The 18,976-nt window shown below is 44.8% G+C and overlaps 2 protein-coding genes across 2 annotated transcripts in view; one reads left to right on the forward strand and one right to left on the reverse strand.

Moving 5' to 3' along the window:
- The first annotated feature begins 709 nt into the window (after positions 1 to 709).
- Positions 710 to 18,262, forward strand: RARRES1 (retinoic acid receptor responder 1). The gene is made up of 6 exons (XM_028731409.2): positions 710 to 1,003; positions 12,983 to 13,045; positions 13,597 to 13,753; positions 15,665 to 15,792; positions 16,799 to 16,864; positions 17,655 to 18,262. The coding sequence occupies exons 1-6, from the start codon at positions 761 to 763 to the stop codon at positions 17,817 to 17,819; spliced, it is 822 nt and encodes a 273-aa protein (XP_028587242.2). The 5' UTR covers positions 710 to 760; the 3' UTR covers positions 17,820 to 18,262.
- A 327-nt stretch (positions 18,263 to 18,589) lies between these two features.
- Positions 18,590 to 18,976, reverse strand: part of GFM1 (G elongation factor mitochondrial 1) — a 38,040-nt gene continuing 37,653 nt past the window's right edge. Inside the window, exon 18 of the mRNA XM_028731406.2 lies at positions 18,590 to 18,948. Coding sequence (XP_028587239.2) covers positions 18,817 to 18,948 — 132 coding nt within the window. The 3' untranslated portion in view covers positions 18,590 to 18,816. The remainder of the gene's footprint in view (positions 18,949 to 18,976) is intronic.

The following is an 18,976-nucleotide window of genomic DNA, read 5'->3' on the forward strand; positions in this document are numbered from 1 at the left end:
CGATCAGAAGGTCAGCGGTTTGAATCCCTGGAATGCGGTGAGCTCCCGTTGCTCGGTCCCTGCTCCTGCCAACCTAGCAGTTCAAAAGCACCTCAAAGTGCAAGTAGATAAATAGGTCCCGCTCCGGCGGGAAGGTAAACGGTGTTTCCGTGCACTGCTCTGGTTCACCAGAAGCGGCTTAGTCATGCTGGCCACATGACCCGGAAGCTGTACGCCGGCTCCCTCGGCCAATAAAGTGAGATGAGCGCCGCAACCCCAGAGTCGGCCATGACTGGACCTAATGGTCAGGAGTCCCCCTACCTTAACCTATATTATATAAAAGCGAACAAGAAACAAAGGAAGCAGTTAAATAAATATTGGAAGGTGCACTGAGGCCTTTTTAAAGCAGCTGCTCGCTCCTAGCGTGTATGTCTATTGGAAATGACCAAATCCAACAGGTGCCTCTTCCTCTGGAAAGGCAGGGTGATGTTAAACCACGTTGTCGTTGTCGTTTGGGGGGAAAGGGGTCGCTGGCTCCTTTCCCGAGAATCCGCCCCAGCCCTCCCAGGGCTGCCCTACTACTCGACGCCCCCGTCGAGGCGAGCGGAAGGCCGCAGGGCGTGGGCGCTGCTGCGAAGGGCGCCTCCTCCTGTCTGGGGCCGGAGCCAGGCGGCGGGGAGGAGGCGGGACCGGCTTCCGGAGAGGGGAAGCCCGCACTATTTGTACTTGGCCGGCCTCTCCGGCTCAGTCACTCGCTCGCCGCCTCCTGCCGGGGAAGAAGATGCTGCGCTCGGAGACGACCCTCGTCTTGGCGGCGCTGCTCGCGCTGTTCTGGCCCGCGGGAGGCGACCCGGCGCCGCCGAAGGCAATCTGGAAGGAGCAGCAGCGCTTTCGGCTGTCGCTGAACCCTTACACCGCGCTGGCCCGCCGGCCCGCGCAGACGGCCCTCGACTTCTTCAACTACCTGCAGAGCTCGCCCAGCTCTCTGCGGAGTCTGGCGTACGTCAAGAAGGCGTCCGCCAAGGTAAGGCAGGGCAGGGCTCCTTGGGCCGAATGGTCTAGGGGGACAGGGAAGCGCACTCTGCACATGGGCAGAGGCGCGGCGCTTTGGAACGCCGCCGTGGGAATCGCTCAAGGGGGCGTGGCTTAAGTAACATGTGGGGTAAGCATTTGTACCGGGAGTGGGGCCCATGGGCGTGGGCAGGGAGGGGCGGCTGCCCCCCTAAATCAATTAAATCAGTACAAAATGCTTAACTGAGGTTCTGCCCCCCCCGCCCCCGCAATCCTGGCCAAACCCATGAGAGGGGCTTTCTCCAAAATCCACGCGCAGTGCCTTCTGTGGGACTTTGCAGATGGAGTGGACTCCATTCTGCAAAAGCAGCTACTGACTCCTTAATAAATGTGTCAAGTCCTTAAGGCATCACAAGGCAGCTTTTGCTGCAGAGCAGACTGAAACGGTTCCCCCTATGGAAATCCTCTGTTAATGTTGCCCCCCCCCCCGAACCTTTGTGCCTTTTGAGGTGGCAGAAATGTATAGTAGGCAGTTGTGTGTGTGTTCAGCTCCTTTCTGGGGAAAGCTTCACCTGTAAAACTTCTGTCTGACTCGCCAGAAAAAAAGTTGGCAACTCCGCTTGCTCTATGTACAGTACTATGGAATTTACTTGTAAACTGAAGAAAAGGCGGACTGTCACACAAAAGTTTACCATGTCAATGAGCTCACTGGGTCCTGTCCATGACACCTCCACTTGATTTGCAGTAAAATGCTGCTTGGTGTAAGGTAGCAGGAAGACCCTCAAGCTCCAGAGAGTGGAGCTGGAAAGTTCAAAGAAGTCTCACCATCACAGTTGGGCTCCAGGGCAACTTGTTTGCTCTGCCTGCTGGGAGTGTGGCCAACATGTGTGATGCTCTGGCATAATGCAGGCTTGTAGTGATGGTCACTAACTGTATTCACATGAATGGCTTATAATGCAGCTAGATTGTTTGTTTTTCTCCATTTGGGTTAGAATCCTGGAATGTCAGAGATCTAATCCAACCCTTTGCAATGCAGGAATCTTCTGCCCACCATGGGGCTTGAACCCTTGACTCTGAGATTAAGAGTCTCACTCTCTACTGAGTGAGCCATCCCAACTGGCCTAGGGGAAAACTCATCAAAACACAATACTTCATAAGAAACAAGAGGATAGATGCCCAGGGAGATATGGATTGTGGCTAATGCTGTGTGTACGCTGCTTCTGAAACCAGCTGTGGGAGTACAGTACACTGGTTGCGGAGTATATGGGTGTGTGTGCAATGCCTTGAAGGGCTTTAAAAGGGATGCGGGGTAAGCTTATTCATGGTTGAAAATGGACACCAGTTGCTGCAGGACACAGCTGGGGAGAGTAATGTTGCACTCATGGCCTGCTTGCAAGCTTCCCATAGAAGGGACTGTTCACATAAAAACTCAGTGATGTGAGCTTTGTTGCTCAACAGTGACAAGTTGCTAATATGCAGAAGGGATGGGTGATCTTTCTTGCTTTTCATGCATATTTCTGTATGTTAATGACTTGTTGGGTAGCTAAAATTGTAGGGCACTAGAATTTATGTAAATGTGTACAGGGTCTTTTTGCAATAAAACTGATTATAACTTGATGCAAGTGTTTAACAATTGGGGCTGTTAAGTCTTACCATACATCACTGTGATATAATGTGGACTTTCAGAAGGGTAAAACTACAAGTCTTAACCGCAGTGTAACTTACAGTTTCCTAAAAACGTAAACCTGACAGCTATAGAATACACTATGTGCATTTATAATAGCTATTTTATATATTGTAGTGTCAACGTTTTTAAATTAAATGTTTTACATTCAAAAAGAAGAAGAAGGAGGGACTGTGAAGGCAGGATGAAGGATTAAATAGAACTTTGGTCTGAACTAGCAGGACTCTTAAGTTCTTGTGATAGGATGGGAACAGCTTGGGCTGAAACTGCACATTTCCAGAGAACTGATGACTCCGAGTGTCCAGCTGTTCTTTTCATTGGTACTTTGAATCATGAGTTCACCAGAAATTTGTCCCCCCCAACTCTGCGGAGTCATTGGCAAAGCTGCTAGACTGAAAGTTTTAGCATTGTTCCTGAAGAATGTTTCCAAGAGGGCACTTGTGAACTATTTACAAAGACAAGGGGGCAGGGTCCTAAAATTTCTGTTACACACAATTGCTCCAGATGGGATGCTTTATCCTGGTGTTGCCTTGGCAGTGAAATATTTCAGTGTCTGTGTTTGATTTGAAGGAGCTACAGTTTTATTTAGCAGACCTTAGTGGAAGCCGCTTCCTTAGTGCTAAGTTATTATGTCAAACAGTGAATACTTAGCAAGAAAATTGCTTAATTCAAATAACATGAGTTTTTTATGTTGGAAATCTTGGTGACCTCCTTTTTCCATTAAGCCGTATTTTGCAAACACAATGCTTGAAGCTGGAACTCTGTCATCATTTTTCATTAGGGTGGAGGAGCATTTGAGGTTTGTATACCATACTGTGAGATGGAGATCACATAATATTCAGAATTTGCTCACTCCTTTTTTCTTCTAAAGAAGGCCTAAAGCAGCTAAGCAAAAGTACAACCACCAAAACCCTCATGGCCTTAAAATGGCAATTAACATAATGCCAATGTCAAGATCTAAGCAGGAAAAAATACAACTCTAGTAATCTAAGCAATCAGTACAATATATTTACAAGTGCAGGCAAAATAGCTCAGTCAGAGCCTGAGACGCAATCTCAGGGTTGTGGCTTCAAGCTCCACGTTGGGTGGTGAAAAGATTCCCGCATTGCAGGAGGTTGGACTACGTGATTCTTGTGGTCCCTTCCAACTTTGATTCTAAGAAAAGTTATGCCTAGGCCAACAGACAATGGACAAGCTGATGTTATCCTACTCCCAAAGAATCCATGACTACCACCTACGCTCCCCAAAAGATCAACCCCCCAGTCTAATCTGAAATAAAAGATGAAAAGAGAGAGTCTCCGGAGGAAGACACTGCCCTAGCACCATGAGTCATACCTTGCCTTTGCAGATAAGAGATGAAAGAAAAAGGAAGTGACTCTCATCCTGCACTCTCTTCTTGTCAACGATGGGGAGGCAAAAGTTAGTTTGACAAAACCCCAGAACCCTCAGAGCACAGCCACACTCATAAAAAAAAAAGAGGTAAGAGGCTGGAATAGGGCTGGTGCTTGCAGCTTCCCCCAAGGGACAACTGGAGGTGTGAACCTCAGCAGGAGTGCCCCCTCCCCATCGAATGCAGAAGTGGTTATAAGCAGCCAGATGGAACTACTTTACTGGGTGGGTGGAGTTCCTTCTTCAAGGCATCCAGGTCTCTTTAGGTGTGTCTGTTGTCTGTTGAGTGCCTTCAGCAGCAAAAAATTCTGGTACCAGGGCAGGGTCTATCGATAGGAAGGTTCCCCCACCCTGCAGTGCCCAGCTGTTCTGACTTATGACACTGCACTGCTGCTGTGCTCCCTTTAAACCCCAATGAGTGGTTCTTAAGGGGCAGTTTTGCAGATGAATCGCATCCATCACAAATTCCAGAAGAGCCACATATTGGGGTCTGTTATTAAGCCTGATCACGTACTGTTTAATCCATTGTTAAGTTACCAGTCCGTTCTGTCCTAAAGAATAAATTAACTTGCAGTATGAATCTTGTAGTAACTTGTAGTGTGAATCTGCCCTTAGTTAATCTGGGTAGACTCCCAGTCAGCAGTATGTAGGCAAAGTTCTCACTTCCTCATCATAGAAAGGGAGATAAAGGACACATTGGACCAGGTATTCCCTCTGCCATTTGTCACACGTTTTGAGATGCTGTTGGTTGTTCTAACATCTCCCAGTTATAATGGTATTAAAATGGTATTGTTATGACTTTGGATCATATATGAACGGCAGGGTTTAGCACAAAACCATAATTCAAAATTGGCTAATGGCTTTTTCCAAGCAAAACTGGATCGGTTTAATGTGATTGGTTCCTTCTTGCAATGCCTTGTACATTTGTGATTGAATAGTCCCGACTGGGTCAGGCCAGAGGCCTGTCTAGACCAGGATCTTTCCCCCTTAGTATCCAGTCGAATGCCTATGGGAAGCCCACAAGGCAGTGATAGCCTAATCATATTTTAAAGTCCGTTGCGACATCTTGTGGCGGTGAATTTCATAAATTAATTAATTCCTTTGTAAAATTCTTTCCTTTCGTATGCCTTGCATTTCCTTCCCATTGGATGTCTGAGTTTTCTAGTATAATGAGAGGCATATGAATTTGACAACATAACATTTTGCAGCCATGCTCACACAATGAGATACAGCTGTTTCAGAATGTTAACAGTAATTTATTTATTTTGGGTACAAAGAGAGAGTAGCCACTTTGCCAATGTTTCCTAAATGAACTTTCAATTTAGGATCTTGTGTGCCAATATCCAAGTGGTTTGAGTTTCCAGGGGTTTCAGGTTTGAGGCACAGCAGAGACTGTGGTGTCTTTATGATATGTGGTTTATTTAAACACACACACACACACACCCCTGAGCCTATGATGGAGGGGTTCACAGTATTAACACCACCAAAAGGGTCTTATTTCTTCCATAGCCATAGCCTTTGAATCAAACAGGAACCAAACATTGCTCTCGAACTCTAGCTTGCTGCTTTCCTTCTAGGTCACATCACTTCCAAACTCTCTTTCTAACTAACCATTAGCTGGGAAGGTGATCCCACCCAACTGCCGTCTCACACAGAGACTCCTTCCTTTGTTAATGGAATGGCCCATCTCCCAGGCTATTGCCACAGGAAACTAGCCTGGTTTATATTTTAACACTTGCTGGATCCAGGAGTTAGAAGGGTCTTTGCATACAGTCTACATCCTCCCCCACCCACTCAAAACCACACAAAGGCTCAGTTGTCAGCAGCAAAGAGAATGTGAATTTGTAATGAAAGCCATTCACACATTTTCAAAAAAATTATGTTATCCAAACAGGCAATGTTTGCTAATGAATAAAATTGTAAAGCCAGGGGTATGTTGTGCTATCCAAGCATGCTAATGAAAAACCAGGCTTGTTGTTTGGCTCTCTGGCACAGCCAAGTGCTGATGAGGCTGTATACGGCAGAGGATAAACATATTCAGCCTCACTTCTGAAGATCTCAAAGAGCCCCCTGCAAAACTAGTCCAAGTGGGTTAAGACCAAAGCTCTCCTAAGATCTGCTGCTGGCTCTAATCTCCACTTGAATAATAAATCTTGTATTCCATTCTGTCCCTTTGAAAATCTGAAGAAATATTCTTAAACAGGCAGCAAAAAGCCTGGGGCAATGTTTTCTCTCCTCCCCAGCCTCTGTTGTATTTCAGAGGTATTCGCTGGGTAGAAAAAGACAAGAGTAAGCATTCTTTGTAATGTTTTACAAAACAAACCAGCTGTCTGGCCAGGATTGAAGGAGGGTGTTTGTTAACATTTCCAGCCTTTGGACTTCATCAAAAGTGTGTTTCTTTGGATGAAGTTTGATCTGAAGCTATTCTTCTACGGAAAGACCTACTGCTTTGGGAGCAGGGCAGGTGGTGGTGGCAGCGGCGGTGGGGAAGACGCAGCACAATTTCATGTGCTCAAAGAACCTATTCAGAACACTCTACCTCTTTGATTCCAGCTTGGCATAAATACTTGCCAGTTCCAGGGACTCCATATATACTTGCTTGGCATGGTAGATGTCACCTTGTGGCTTGCTAAATGCAAGGTGGTTCTTTTAAGGAGATTCAGAAGCAATACAAACACAAGGGAGTGAGAAGATTAAAGATCTTGTTCTAAACAGCAAGCATTATATACATTACTAAGCAAGGGCTTTGATCTGCCAATGGGAAGCCTTCAAGAAGTGGCCAAGTGACCCCTAGGTAGCCTTCGTTTGCACGACCCATTGGCCATCAGTTCATGCGTGAGTTTCTCAGAACTATGCCCAAAACGCATCTGATTTATAGGTAGCTAACTTGTTGGCCTATGTGCCTTGCTCTACTAGCTAGTGCAGATTATTATTTCGCTAACCCCCTCTTCCAATACTGCACATTCCTCCAAACAATGTCTACCATCAAAGGTCAGAAGGTACTCTGCATTATCACTTCTTTCCAACAAATTAAAGGCTGTTCTTAGCCATCAAAGAACAGAACAAGAGATAGAGGGGAAGTAAACAGAGGCAGGAAGAGATAACCATGTTAGATCACTAGCTCCTCAAAATGACAATTATCTTCTACAAAAGATTGCCCATACACCTTTGCCAACCTATGCCCACCTACCATATCCTTTTTACAGGCATGGACCTCTTTGGGGTTAGAATTTGGCAGTTTCTAGCCTGTAACCTAAGGGGTGTTCACTCTTTACACTTTCGCGTCAGGAAGTTTATGCCACAATAAATCTGCTAAGTCCTCAACGTGCCACAAGGCTTTTGGCTCCTTTTTTTTTTTTTTTTTAATGCAACAGACCAAGCTAGCTAACCCCTCTGATAGAAATTGCATTTGATTCAGACAATGTTCCTGCAGCTCACATACCCAATGGAAGGAAGTATCCTTCTACAATGTGATCCCTCTGGGTTGCAACGTCAAGCCTGCAAGTGCTTGTCGGCACCATTTTCTGGATGTTGCTGCCGGGAGTATTGCAAGCACGGATGTCATTGTGGCCGTGGTAAATCAGTTTATCCCGCCGCCACCATTTTTTAAACTCTTGCCCTTCCCCTAAATAGCTCTGTCCCCCCCCCCCCCATTTTACCTACATTACCCTCACCCGACATGTTGCACTAACATTACATTAGCCTCATAACTCAAGAGTGTGACTTGCTCCACGTCACACAAATAAGTTTGTCACTGAGCTTGAACCCAAGTCTCATCAGTCCAGATCCAATACACTATCAACTATACCATTCTGATCTAAGCAATGCCCTAGTTTTATGCCCACAATCTTATTGTATACAACTCTTAACCCAACAGCAAACAAAGGAAGTGGCAACTGGCTGTGTGGAGGTTTTGCACAACCATCATTGGGTTGTATGGGAAAAAGCTGTGCGAATCACATCTCGGTAGACTCCATTACTGATCGATCTCTCTCATGCTGGAACAATCTTGAAAATGATTCCCTTTTGGATGTTTTGAGTTTCCCTCCCAGTAAAAACCTTTAAATATAAAAGGAGACGGTTCATTATGGGGATTCCTTCACTTCCCAGATATCCAGCTTGCTTTGCAGTGGTGAAATTCATTATTGTTTCTTTCCAGCTGCCAGATCTCCTCTTGGACAGAGCTTCCATTCCTTGAGTGCTCCAATGCAGAGCATAGCACAGTGATATTAGAAGCTGGGCTTGCCAAACTTTCCCTTAGTAAGCAGCTATCTAAAAGATAGGAATCTGATCCGGGACAGAATTTGGCTGTCTTTGAACTCTGCCCCCACCTCCCTGCTTTTAATCTGACTTCTACCAATCCCTGTTCTACACCTAGGGCATTATACAACACAATTCTTAAGCAAACTTCATTGATTTCAGTTGACTTAGGCTGCAATCCTATAACACACTTGCGTGGCGAGTTCCCGCCCCCCACCAGGATAAATAAAGACACGAGACACCATAGTTTAAGGTTAAATGGGCGAATTAGGCCACAACTTTATTGAATTCAGGAATGAGAGGCATTGGCTTAGGCATTGGTCCTAACGACTATCCGGCTCCAGCCCATTTGCTGGAGACTCAGGGAAGGGTTAACACTATATCGGGGGAGTCTCCCGCCGAGGCACGTCGACTAGGAGCTCCCCCGGGTCACCGCTCTGGAGCGTGCCTTTGGCCCTCACCTCCATAGGCTTCGGACAGGGCCACGCCCCCCGGAGTCCTTTAACGGACTACCCTTCTCTCACTGGGGGGAGGTGATGGCGTTCCTCCCCCCCCACATCCTCTTAACCCCTTCTTACCAATGCCTACCGCCAATGCCGAAAAGTTGTGATGAGTTGCTACGAGGTAGGCGAAAAACCAAATGGCTGAAATTGCCAATTGGGAAAAATTCCTACCATGCCCCTTGCGGCGACAGACCGAAGTCCATAGCAAAGTCAGAGACCTACCTAAAGCCTACCTAAAGGGAGGGAGGGTGGGAAAACGTGAGGGCTAGCCGGCGAAAAGAGGGCGAGCCCCCTCTGCGTCGGCCCTAAATAGGGCAGGTCACGGCCGGGATTCCCCTGCTCTCGCGGGGGCTGAAACCAGCCCCCGCTCACGTGGGGGGTGGGCGTGAAGCCCGCAACCCCACCTCCTGGGCAGGCCGGAAGTGGCTTTATTAGGCAATAAGTCTCATTAAGTAAACGGTGGGCCTTATTGACTAACACAACTAACAACTCGGCCTTAGGCATTCCTATTCAGAAGAAAGCCCTACTGGGCGCAAAGGGAATTCCTCCCATGCAAATGTATCTAGGATTACCATATAAGAAGATACTGAGGAGAGGGGCATTTTGGGGGGGACTGCCCTGCCACTTTCACACACACCCACACCCCAAAAAACCCCCACACAAAATGTCCCTTAAGCAAGTTCCCCAAACGTCAACCTCAATCCTGCTCTTACAAGCTAATTTCCTGGAACTTGCTTTAGGGTGAGTATTTTTTAATGTGGCAGTACCTTATAAGGGAGGGGATGCGGGTGGCACTGTGGGTTAAACTACAGAGCCTAGGACTTGCCAATCAGAAGGTTGGCAGTTCGAATCCCCGTGACGGGGTGAGCTCCTGTTGCTTGGTCCCTGCTTCTGCCAACCTAGCAGTTCAAAAGCACGTCAAAGTGCAAGTAGATAAATAGGTACTGCTCCGGCAGGAAGGTAAACGGCGTTTCCGTGCGCTGCTCTGGTTCGCCAGAAGTGGCTTAGTCATGCTTGCCACATGGCCACAGCTGTACACCGGCTCCCTTGGCTAATAAATTGAGATGAGCACTGCAACCCAGAGTCGGCCACAACTGGACCTAATGGTCAGGGGTCCCTTTACCTTATAAGGGCTGCCTTGTAAAAAAATGTGCTTAGCTTCCATTGTTTATTATGAAGATGTGAATAGCTCCTATTAAATCCACTGATTTCAGTGGGTCTGCTTTGAGTATGACAAAATTTGAAAGCAGCCCTGTGGTCCTAAAGTTGGCGGGTTTCACTTCACACCCATTACCAAAGCAGCTGTTATTTACGGCATTTTAATGAGACCATAGAGAGAGTCGCACGTTTCCATTTCCTTTGTCAGGTCTAGTTTGACCCAGAGGCGGCCTGCTTGTTGATGTAAAATGTCAGACATAGTAATGCAGTCGTAGGGGTTTGCTTGAGTCAGGATCGTCACTGAGGGATGAGCAATACATTATCACTCAGAGGATAATGTGCTGTTAGTAACAGACTGACAAAAAGAAGTAGTTTTTAAACAGCACACATCTTTTGAAACTGGCAAACACTTGTGTATAATACATAAACTTGTCTGTCTTCCTGTATGACTTGATATTCTAAATTTTCAAAGGAGGCTGGACATTGGTGGATAATATTGTTTATAGAATGTTCCTCTTCAACCAGGCCTTTTGACTGGTTAATATTCTACAACCTTTTAAATGTCTTTGAGGTGGTGGTGCATTTATTGTCTTGTTGTTTTTGTTTTAAGTATTTAGTTGTGTTTTTACCTCGTATTTTATCACATGAACCGCCCTGAGAAACATCACTGTTATAAAAATGCTGTGTATAACCACAAGGCATTCACTTTAAAAAGCAATAGTATGTTTTTAGTTACACTGATCTTCAGCTCTATAAAGGATTTTATTAGAACGACTTTTTATCTCTCTGATGATCAGCCTATCACTAAATTTGATCAAGACTGCCGACTATGTTTTACCACAGCAGGTTTAAACATCCTGTTCTAATATAAACAAAGTTAGGTTTTCAGCTTACTTCTGGTAATTTTAAACAGAGACATGACTATCAGGAAGGGACCCTGAACCTCTGAATTTGCCACTATACCATTGCATGCACCGACAAACTATGGTTGGTTGGAAATGGAAATGAAGGCTTGATTGCCTTCTCCTAGCGATGCTGGAGGAGGAGTATACAAGCCAGAGACTCACATGATGCTAACATTGGGCTCTCAAATTTCAGCAGCGCCCCGTGCGACACTAAAATCCTCCCCCCATTGCTGCCTCTTGCACTCTGTTCTGGAGCATTATTTTGGTGCCCCCTGCAAAGCAGTGCCCAGTGCAGCCATACCAGTCGTGCCACCCTCAAACTGCCTCTGCATTTAACCATAAAAAGGTAAAGGTAAAGGGACCCCTGACCATTAGGTCTAGTCGTGACCGACTCTGGGGTTGTGGTGCTCATCTCGCTTTATTGGCAGAGGGAGCTGGTGTACAGCTTCTGGGTCATGTGGCCAGCATGACTAAGCCTCTTCTGGCGAACCAGAGCAGCACACGGAAATGCCATTTACCTTCCCGCCAGAGCGGTACCTATTTATCTACTTGTACTTTGATGTGCTATCGAACTGCTAGGTTGGCAGGAGCAGGGACCGAGCAACGGGAGCTCACCCCATCGCGGGGATTCAAATCGCCGACCTTCTGATCGGCAAGCCCTAGGCTCAGTGGTTTAACCCACAACGCCACCCACGTCCCACAGCGCCACCCGCATCCCAATACTCCACATTTAACCATACTTAGCATTATATCTGAACCAGCAGGGTAGGGTTGCCATGTTTCAAACAGTGAAAATCCAGACAGCTTTTTTGGTGGGGGGGAGAGGAGAGATGATTTCTGCCTGGACATTGCTGCCAAATGTAGTGTTCAGGATATGTCCAAGAAATTCCGGATATATGGCAACCCTACACCAGGGTCTTGGCTTATAAAAAGCTATATAATGATTGCTCAGGTTACTTTGTTCGGCCCTAACAGAACACCAAGTTACTATCATTTTTACAGATAGGGGCGTCTAAGCAATGTGATGCTACCAGGGCTAGAAATGCTGTTAAACAAATCCATGAATAAGTGACATTTATTAAAAGAGTATTCAGTGGCCAGATGTAATGCCTGAAGCTAGATATCTCTTGAAGCAGTATTTTTCCTGCTTCTTCTTTTCTGTATTGAAAGATTAATCTTGCAGAGGTAAAATGATTCCTCAGTGCATTTCTTTGCTAGCGAGGAGCCTATAAAACAAGCAGTGCATTGTCAAGGTCTAAACTCTCTAGCAAGCCGTTCTGGAATTCCCTCACCCTTCCTTATCTGTCTAGCTTGCATCCTTTCGGGATATGCAGAAATGGTGCTTGAAAATGTACCTGCTGTTTTGGACGAGAGTTTAGGGACCAGGCCAGTGTCGTTCACTGGACTGTTTCCAAATGGCCAAGCATTTTTAAATAACTGTGGAGATGCATGGAAATTAAGCCCTGTACAGACACACACGGCTAGTTTCATCATGAAGTTGGATGACTACAGCTGCCAATTAATTGGATAGCTCCCGTTCTGCCCTTGTGCCTGTAACTGCAGCCAGTTCTTCCTGATGTTCAATTAGAAACTTTGTGGTCTAATCACAGCTCATGTGAAGGGGCTTGTGTGTGCAGACAAAATGGTTGTGAATACCTTGAAGTAATAAGCCAAGATATAATCATACGAATGCAGCCTCTCTTGGGCAACCAGAAACCAAAAAAGACCTTATGAAAGTTTTACTGAGGGTTGGAAAGGAAGTTTTGTTTTTGGATCATGCAGACAAGTTCTTACAACGTATAAATTAAGGAGAGGTTCGCTACATATTTATCATTCTTTTTTAAAAAAAAACCAAAAACAAACCCCACAACATGTTAGGAAGGTTTGATTTAAATCGCCACACAAAAGGGCTCATTTGAACAATTTCTTTCAATCAAGTTTCCAACTTTGAACCTGCAGCAGGACATCATTTGAATTCTAAGTGTTATTATAATGTGATGCTTCTAGGGGGCTTTTTTATGCCTCTGGATTCATTGTTGTTCTTTTTTTTAAAAAATGCTGTGAAGTGCAACTGTTGCTTCTTTCTCTTCCAGTTTATCCCAGGAGTTGAGCGCAAGTACTCCCTGAAGTTTGCTACAAAAGATGCTAAGTCTGGGGTAAGTTTGCACAATAAAATGGAACTTTGTATCACATGTGGTACTTCCCAGACATGTTTTTGCTGAGTCTTCCTTTGATAATCACTGGCCGCTGCCCAAGTCACTTCTCTTATCCACAACGAAAGCAACAAGCCTGTTGTGGCTTCTTGGTGCTTGACCTATTGGCAAACAAGGGTCTGCACAACCCTTGGCTATAATGGATTCCCTTTTGCCTTCTAGACACCTGCTGAAAATTGTTCTGTATAAGCAGGTCTATCTAGACATATGACTTGGTTGCAGCTGTTTTTAAGCCTAGAAGACTAGGGGTCCAGGTTGACATTCTGGCATGTGGAAGATGGGTTAATATGTCCCCCACTTTCTGACCCAGCACACACACCCAGCCTACTTTTTGCCTCCAGAAATTATTCACTTGCGCAACACTTATTCTCAGAATGTGCTTCTTGGATTCACTAGTGGGCTATCTGGACCGGGCATGTGGGAATGTAAAAGCCTTTCAATTGGAAGTAAATAGCATCATTTTGTTGTTGTTTTTTTCGTTTTTTCCCCCTAAGCAAAATCTAGGCTCATGCCTTGCAACTGTTCGGTACCAGAGAGAAAAGCCTAAACCGAAGGTTGATATTGTGTGCCCACACAGCAAAGACCCAGAGGGCCTAGGCCATCTTCCGCAGAATATGCTACAGGACGTCGCCTTGTTCCACAGCATCAGAGGTATATCTCTTGCAAATGATCTCTCATTCCAGTTAGCAAAATTAATCAATGTTGCATGAACCTGGACTGATAAGAGATGCCAGGAAAACTAGTGGTGAATGCCGTGATCCTGCACTTGTTACAGCTGCCTGTGGTTTGCAAGTCCAGTAACACGAGGGCTTTCTTCTTTAGTAATCAGTAGCTATTTCCCCTTTCTTTTTCTGACTGTGGGAGAAGGCAGAAGGGTAGCCAAGTTGCTGAGGCTTAATCCTTTTGAGTTCCTAATGAATAAGGAACTTGGTCCCTCTATGTGATTTGCACACAAAGAGGAACCATTTCCTTTCTTTCAGCCCAGCGCAGTGCTTGGCCAAAGCGTCTTTGTGGGTGGAAAAGCAGGATGTTAAGAGCAGTCGCAGCGGGTCCTTCACCTCTGGCATTCCCTCAGGTTCACAGCTTGCATGACAGACATGCATATTGGCAAGATGATTATGAGTCTGTGAAGCAGTCTGTCTCTTTCTTTCCTTTCTAAGTACAGTGGTGCCTTGCAAGACAAAATTAATCCGTTCCGCGAGTCTCTTCGTCTTGCGGTTTTTTCATCTTGCGAAGCACGGCTTTTAACGGCTTAGCGGCTTTAAGAAAAAGGAAACAAACTTGCAAGAACTCACAAGACATTTCGTCTTGCGAAGCAAGTCCATAGGGAAATTCGTCTTGCGAAGCACCTCAAAAAACGGAAAACTCTTTCGTCTAGCGAGTTTTTTGTCTTGCGAGGCATTCGTCTTGCGGGGCACCACTGTAGCACATATATGTTCATTTGTATAAAAGTTCATCCTTCGCCTCTCCCACACCCAAAGTGTTTTTAAAGGGGGGGGGGAGGGACTGTTGCAAATCAGCTCCTGACATTTGGGAAAAGGCATGGCGGGGAAGAAATGTGTTAGCAGAATTCAAGAACTCTGGAAGTCGCCACATAACACCGGTCTTGAAAGACCTACATTGGCTCCCAGTACGTTTCCGAGCACAATTCAAAGTGTTGGTGTTGCCCTTTAAAGCCCTAAACGGCCTCAGTCCAGTATATCTGAAGGAGCGTCTCCACCTCCATCGTTCTGCCTGGACGCTGAGGTCCAGTGTCGAGGGCCTTCTGGCAGTTCCCTCATTGTGAGAAGCAAAGCTACAGGGAACCAGGCAGAGGGCCTTCTCACTAGTGGAACGCCCTCCCATCAGATGTCAGAGAGAAAAACAACTACCTAACATTTAGAAGACATCTGAAGGCAGCCCTGTTCAGGGAAGTTTTTAATGTGTGGCATTTTAATGTATTTTTAATCTTTGTTGGAAGCCGCCCAGAGTGGCTAGGGAAACCCAGCCTGATGGGCGGGGTACAAGTAATAAATTATTATTATTATTATTATTATTATTATTATTATTATGAGGTCCAGCTAGCACAGCATTGTCTATATTGACTAGCAGCCGCTTCCCAGGATTTTCAGACAAGGATCTGTCCCATCCCGACCTGGATACGCCAGGAATTGAATTGGGGATCTTCTCAATGCAAAGAAGATGCTCTGCCACTGAGCTATAGTGGTCAAATTGGTGCTTTCTGCAGCCAGCTTCCTCCTACTGAAGCCGAAGTGAGGCAAAAACTCACATAATCTGTTTTTCCAAAGTTCACCGGAGATAAATGGATTTTTGTTTTCCAAGAAATGGAAGCACGATCAGGCCAGCTCTGCCATTCTTAACATTGGCAACTCTTCTCACCCTAGTTCTTAAAATTCCCATTGGGGGGGGGGGAGGGGAGCTTGCAGCATATGCAACTAGGCCTTGAGCATCCGTCACAGGACTCCAGGAAAGCCTCAGTCTGCTTGTCATAAAAGAATCTCATTATCCTTTTTCCTTAAAAACACACACAAACACATACACACACTATTTTTCTGTCCGCAGATGGCAACAAGCCCTCTCAGGATCTTCTGCAGAATTTGGCCACCATTGGAAACAGTTACATCTCATGGGAGAAATCATCTGAACGCAGAAGTTACACCGTGACACAAGTGACAAATTTGAAGCCGTGGGTAGGTGAAATTCTACGCCTGCACAAGGGGAAAACGGGCCTTGTGCAGCAGATTTTGCAGGCCTCAGCAGCAGCGGGGCAAAGCTCATTCTGCCCTCGGACAACCTTCCATCTGTCTACCTCCTTGCTTACAGCCAGTCTAAGGGGTGCAGTGCCTGTCAGCCTCCTTAGTCTTGGTGTTGCCTTTATACGGAGGAGGAGGGTGTGTGTGTGTGTGTGTGATGGACTGGCTGGACGCAGTCGAGTGGTACTTACTCCCTGGTATGTTTTAAGCTTAAAAAAAAAAAAGGGTGACTCACTTTTCTCTGCCATCAAATGCAAACACAAATGTGATGCTATCAAGAACCGTATTTTTCGCTCCATAAGACGCACCTAGTTTTTGGAGGAGGAAAACAAGAAAAAAAATATTCTGAATCCCAGAGGCCAGAACAGCAAGAGGGATCTGGCTTCTGTAGCCTCTTGCTGTTTTTGGCTTATGGGATAGCCGCGCGCAGCCTCTCCTGGGCAGCAGGAGGAAGGCTCCCCCAAGAGCCGCACTCCCTTTAAAGAGCGCGCTGAGCGTGTGTGCAGCTCTTTAAAGGCAGCGCTGAGCAGAGCCTCCCCCCTGCATTCGCTCCATAAGACGCACACACATTTCCCCTTACTTTTTAGGAGGGGAAAAGTGCATCTTACAGAGCGAAAAATACAGTAAGTTCCAAGATCTGGCACAGCCTTAGTGCAATAAGCAATGATAAACAACAGTAGCTTCAAGCTAGTTGCAAAAGCAGTGGAGGGGTGTGTGGATGTCCTAAGGAAGCTTTGTTGTGTATACCAGAAATGCTATGGTACTTCTTGACTGCACTTGGAATAAAAACAGGTAGTTTTTGCTGATGTAACGTGAAACACAAAATTGCATAGAGCCACCCCCACCATCCCTGGATCAAATAACAGTTTCTTTCATATTTCACTTAATGCAAATCACTGCATTTTCTAAGTGGAATTTTTGAATGACCATCTTCTTCTTCCAGGTAAGAAAATACATTAATATCTTTGAAGTTGACTACACTGCTCAGCTGACAAGTGATTCCTCAGAGGTAAGAATACTACAATACATATGCTTGCTTCTCACTCATGTAATAAGTGTGATTGTGCAGCAATCATCTACTTTGAAAACTAGCATAGTAAGTGGCTAAGAAACTGAGCTGAAATTAGGGTGCATCAGCCATGAATTCACTATGTGGCCTGTCAAGTTGTTCTCTCTCTCTCAGGCTCAGTAACCCACTGACTAGCAGAATAAAAAGCTTCAGGTTCCTATGTGCTTATTCAGCAGTCCCCCTAAATTCAATAGGGTTTGCTCCCTAGTAAGCGGGCTTATTTATCTACTTGGAAGCAAGTCTTATTTGTGTTCAATGGGACTGTGTCTATGATCATCTTAAGCTGCAACCTTGTACTCTTTTCACTGGGGAGTAATCTCCACTAGACTTAACAGGACTTATAAGTGGCAGGCTTGGTGGGGAAGGGCCTTCTCAGTGGCTGCTCCCAGATTTTGGGACTTCTGCTTAAAAGAAGCTAGTCCTTCCACTGGCAGGTGAAGACTTATGTCAACAGGCTTTGAGGAATTGGCTGTTTTTAACGAAAGGGTTTGTGCCATTAAATGTGTATGGCCCATTATCTGTACGCTTGAATAGTTAGTTTTAATTCCATTGCTATTTAATTGCTTTTTAATTACTGGGTTGTTTTTTTCTATTTTGTCTGTCTTGGGGGAAAGGTGGGATCTAAGTAAATAAATGAATATAAGACTTCAGAGTATTTAAGTGTAGAATTGGGCATTCAAGCACTCGACAGTGCTACATAAATACGGATTACTTTTGCATGCTTTTCTAGAACCTTTCCTGCCATGTGCGTGTTGCCTGGAGACCTGGCTTGACGGCACGAGTGAAATATGACTGCTCTTCAGAGGACGACTCTTCAGAATCTGCAGATGGTTCTGGGGTGGAAGAGGGATCTGCTAATGGGGTCATACTTCAATATGATGAAAATAATTTTTAAGTAGGGAGAACACCTGCATTATAAAGCTGTAAACATTTTTTGGCGAAGGTGTAGATGACCTTCCATTAATATTCCAAAACCACTGTTGTGATTCTTCTATATAAATCGTTGTCGCATATTTCAAAGCTTTGCACTAGTCACTTCTGAGCTACCATAAATATCCTCTTTTCTTTGTAATTTCTGAAAAGAAAAAAAAAATATTTTTGCTAAAACTTCTGAAAACTTTTTTTTAAAAGAAAAGAATATATGTAAAAACTACTGATTTGTCACCAAGTTTCTGGTAGGAGGTAACTTTGTATGAGACAAATTTAATATATAAACAAATGTCTTTTAAGTTTCTTAAAACTGCCATTTTAAATAAATATTTGATAAAATATTTTAAGTTTTGAAAATAAAACAGTTGATGCTAACTTTTAACATCTCCAATAAAATGAATACCGGTACATTTTGTGTATGCTGTCTTATTTTACATGAGTTTGTCAATTTCAAAATTATTCTGTGTAGCAGAGAGAAGGTACTGAATATGCAGGGAAAGTGAAAACTGATTAAAATTATGAACTGCTTTTCATGGGACGCTTTCTGAAACGCATGATAAATTTGCTCCTAAAGACTGACCTGCCTCCAGCAATCTTGTAATTACCTACTTCAGTTTTAGCTGGAGATATATATATCTTTCCAAATTCTTTTATCAAGACAAGCGTTTTTTGACAGCTGGCATTGTCTATCATGGGGCTCACATGGGAGGATAAATAGAACATGTGCAGTCAATATAATTTTTAAAGTAAAGCTAAAGACATTTTATTAAATTAAGATAGTGACTAATTAATGGAATTTCTATGTGAACATTTCAGCAACAGTCTTTTAGTGACTTAATAAAGTCGAAGTATCGATCCAGGATGAAGTCTGCTCTGAATATTAAAGAGTCATTAAATCAATAGAGCTTAGCGGCAGTAGATGTTTGGTGACAGGTCCTCACGATCAGCTCACATGCAGGGAATCAGCTCTTTGCCTTGCCCTTTTTCACAGGAAGTTGTCCTGTTGCTTCTAGGTATTTGTTAACTAATTCTTCCTGGGTACTGGATAAGCAGGGCTGGTACTTGACGTATTCCATTGTGTATTCACCTTTTCCCTGCAGACAAGAGAACCTCCACATTACG

This window comes from Podarcis muralis, chromosome 6 (genome assembly GCF_964188315.1).
Source record: "Podarcis muralis chromosome 6, rPodMur119.hap1.1, whole genome shotgun sequence".
Taxonomy (NCBI): Eukaryota; Metazoa; Chordata; class Lepidosauria; order Squamata; family Lacertidae; genus Podarcis; species Podarcis muralis.

Coding starts and splice junctions, on each gene's coding strand:
- RARRES1 (XM_028731409.2), top strand. CDS start 761: ATGCTGCGCTCGGAGACGACCCTCGTCTTGGCGGCGCTGCTCGCGCTG. Junction 15,793..16,798: donor TGACAAATTTGAAGCCGTGG/GTAGGTGAAATT, acceptor TTCTTCTTCCAG/GTAAGAAAATACATTAATAT. Junction 16,865..17,654: donor TGACAAGTGATTCCTCAGAG/GTAAGAATACTA, acceptor ATGCTTTTCTAG/AACCTTTCCTGCCATGTGCG.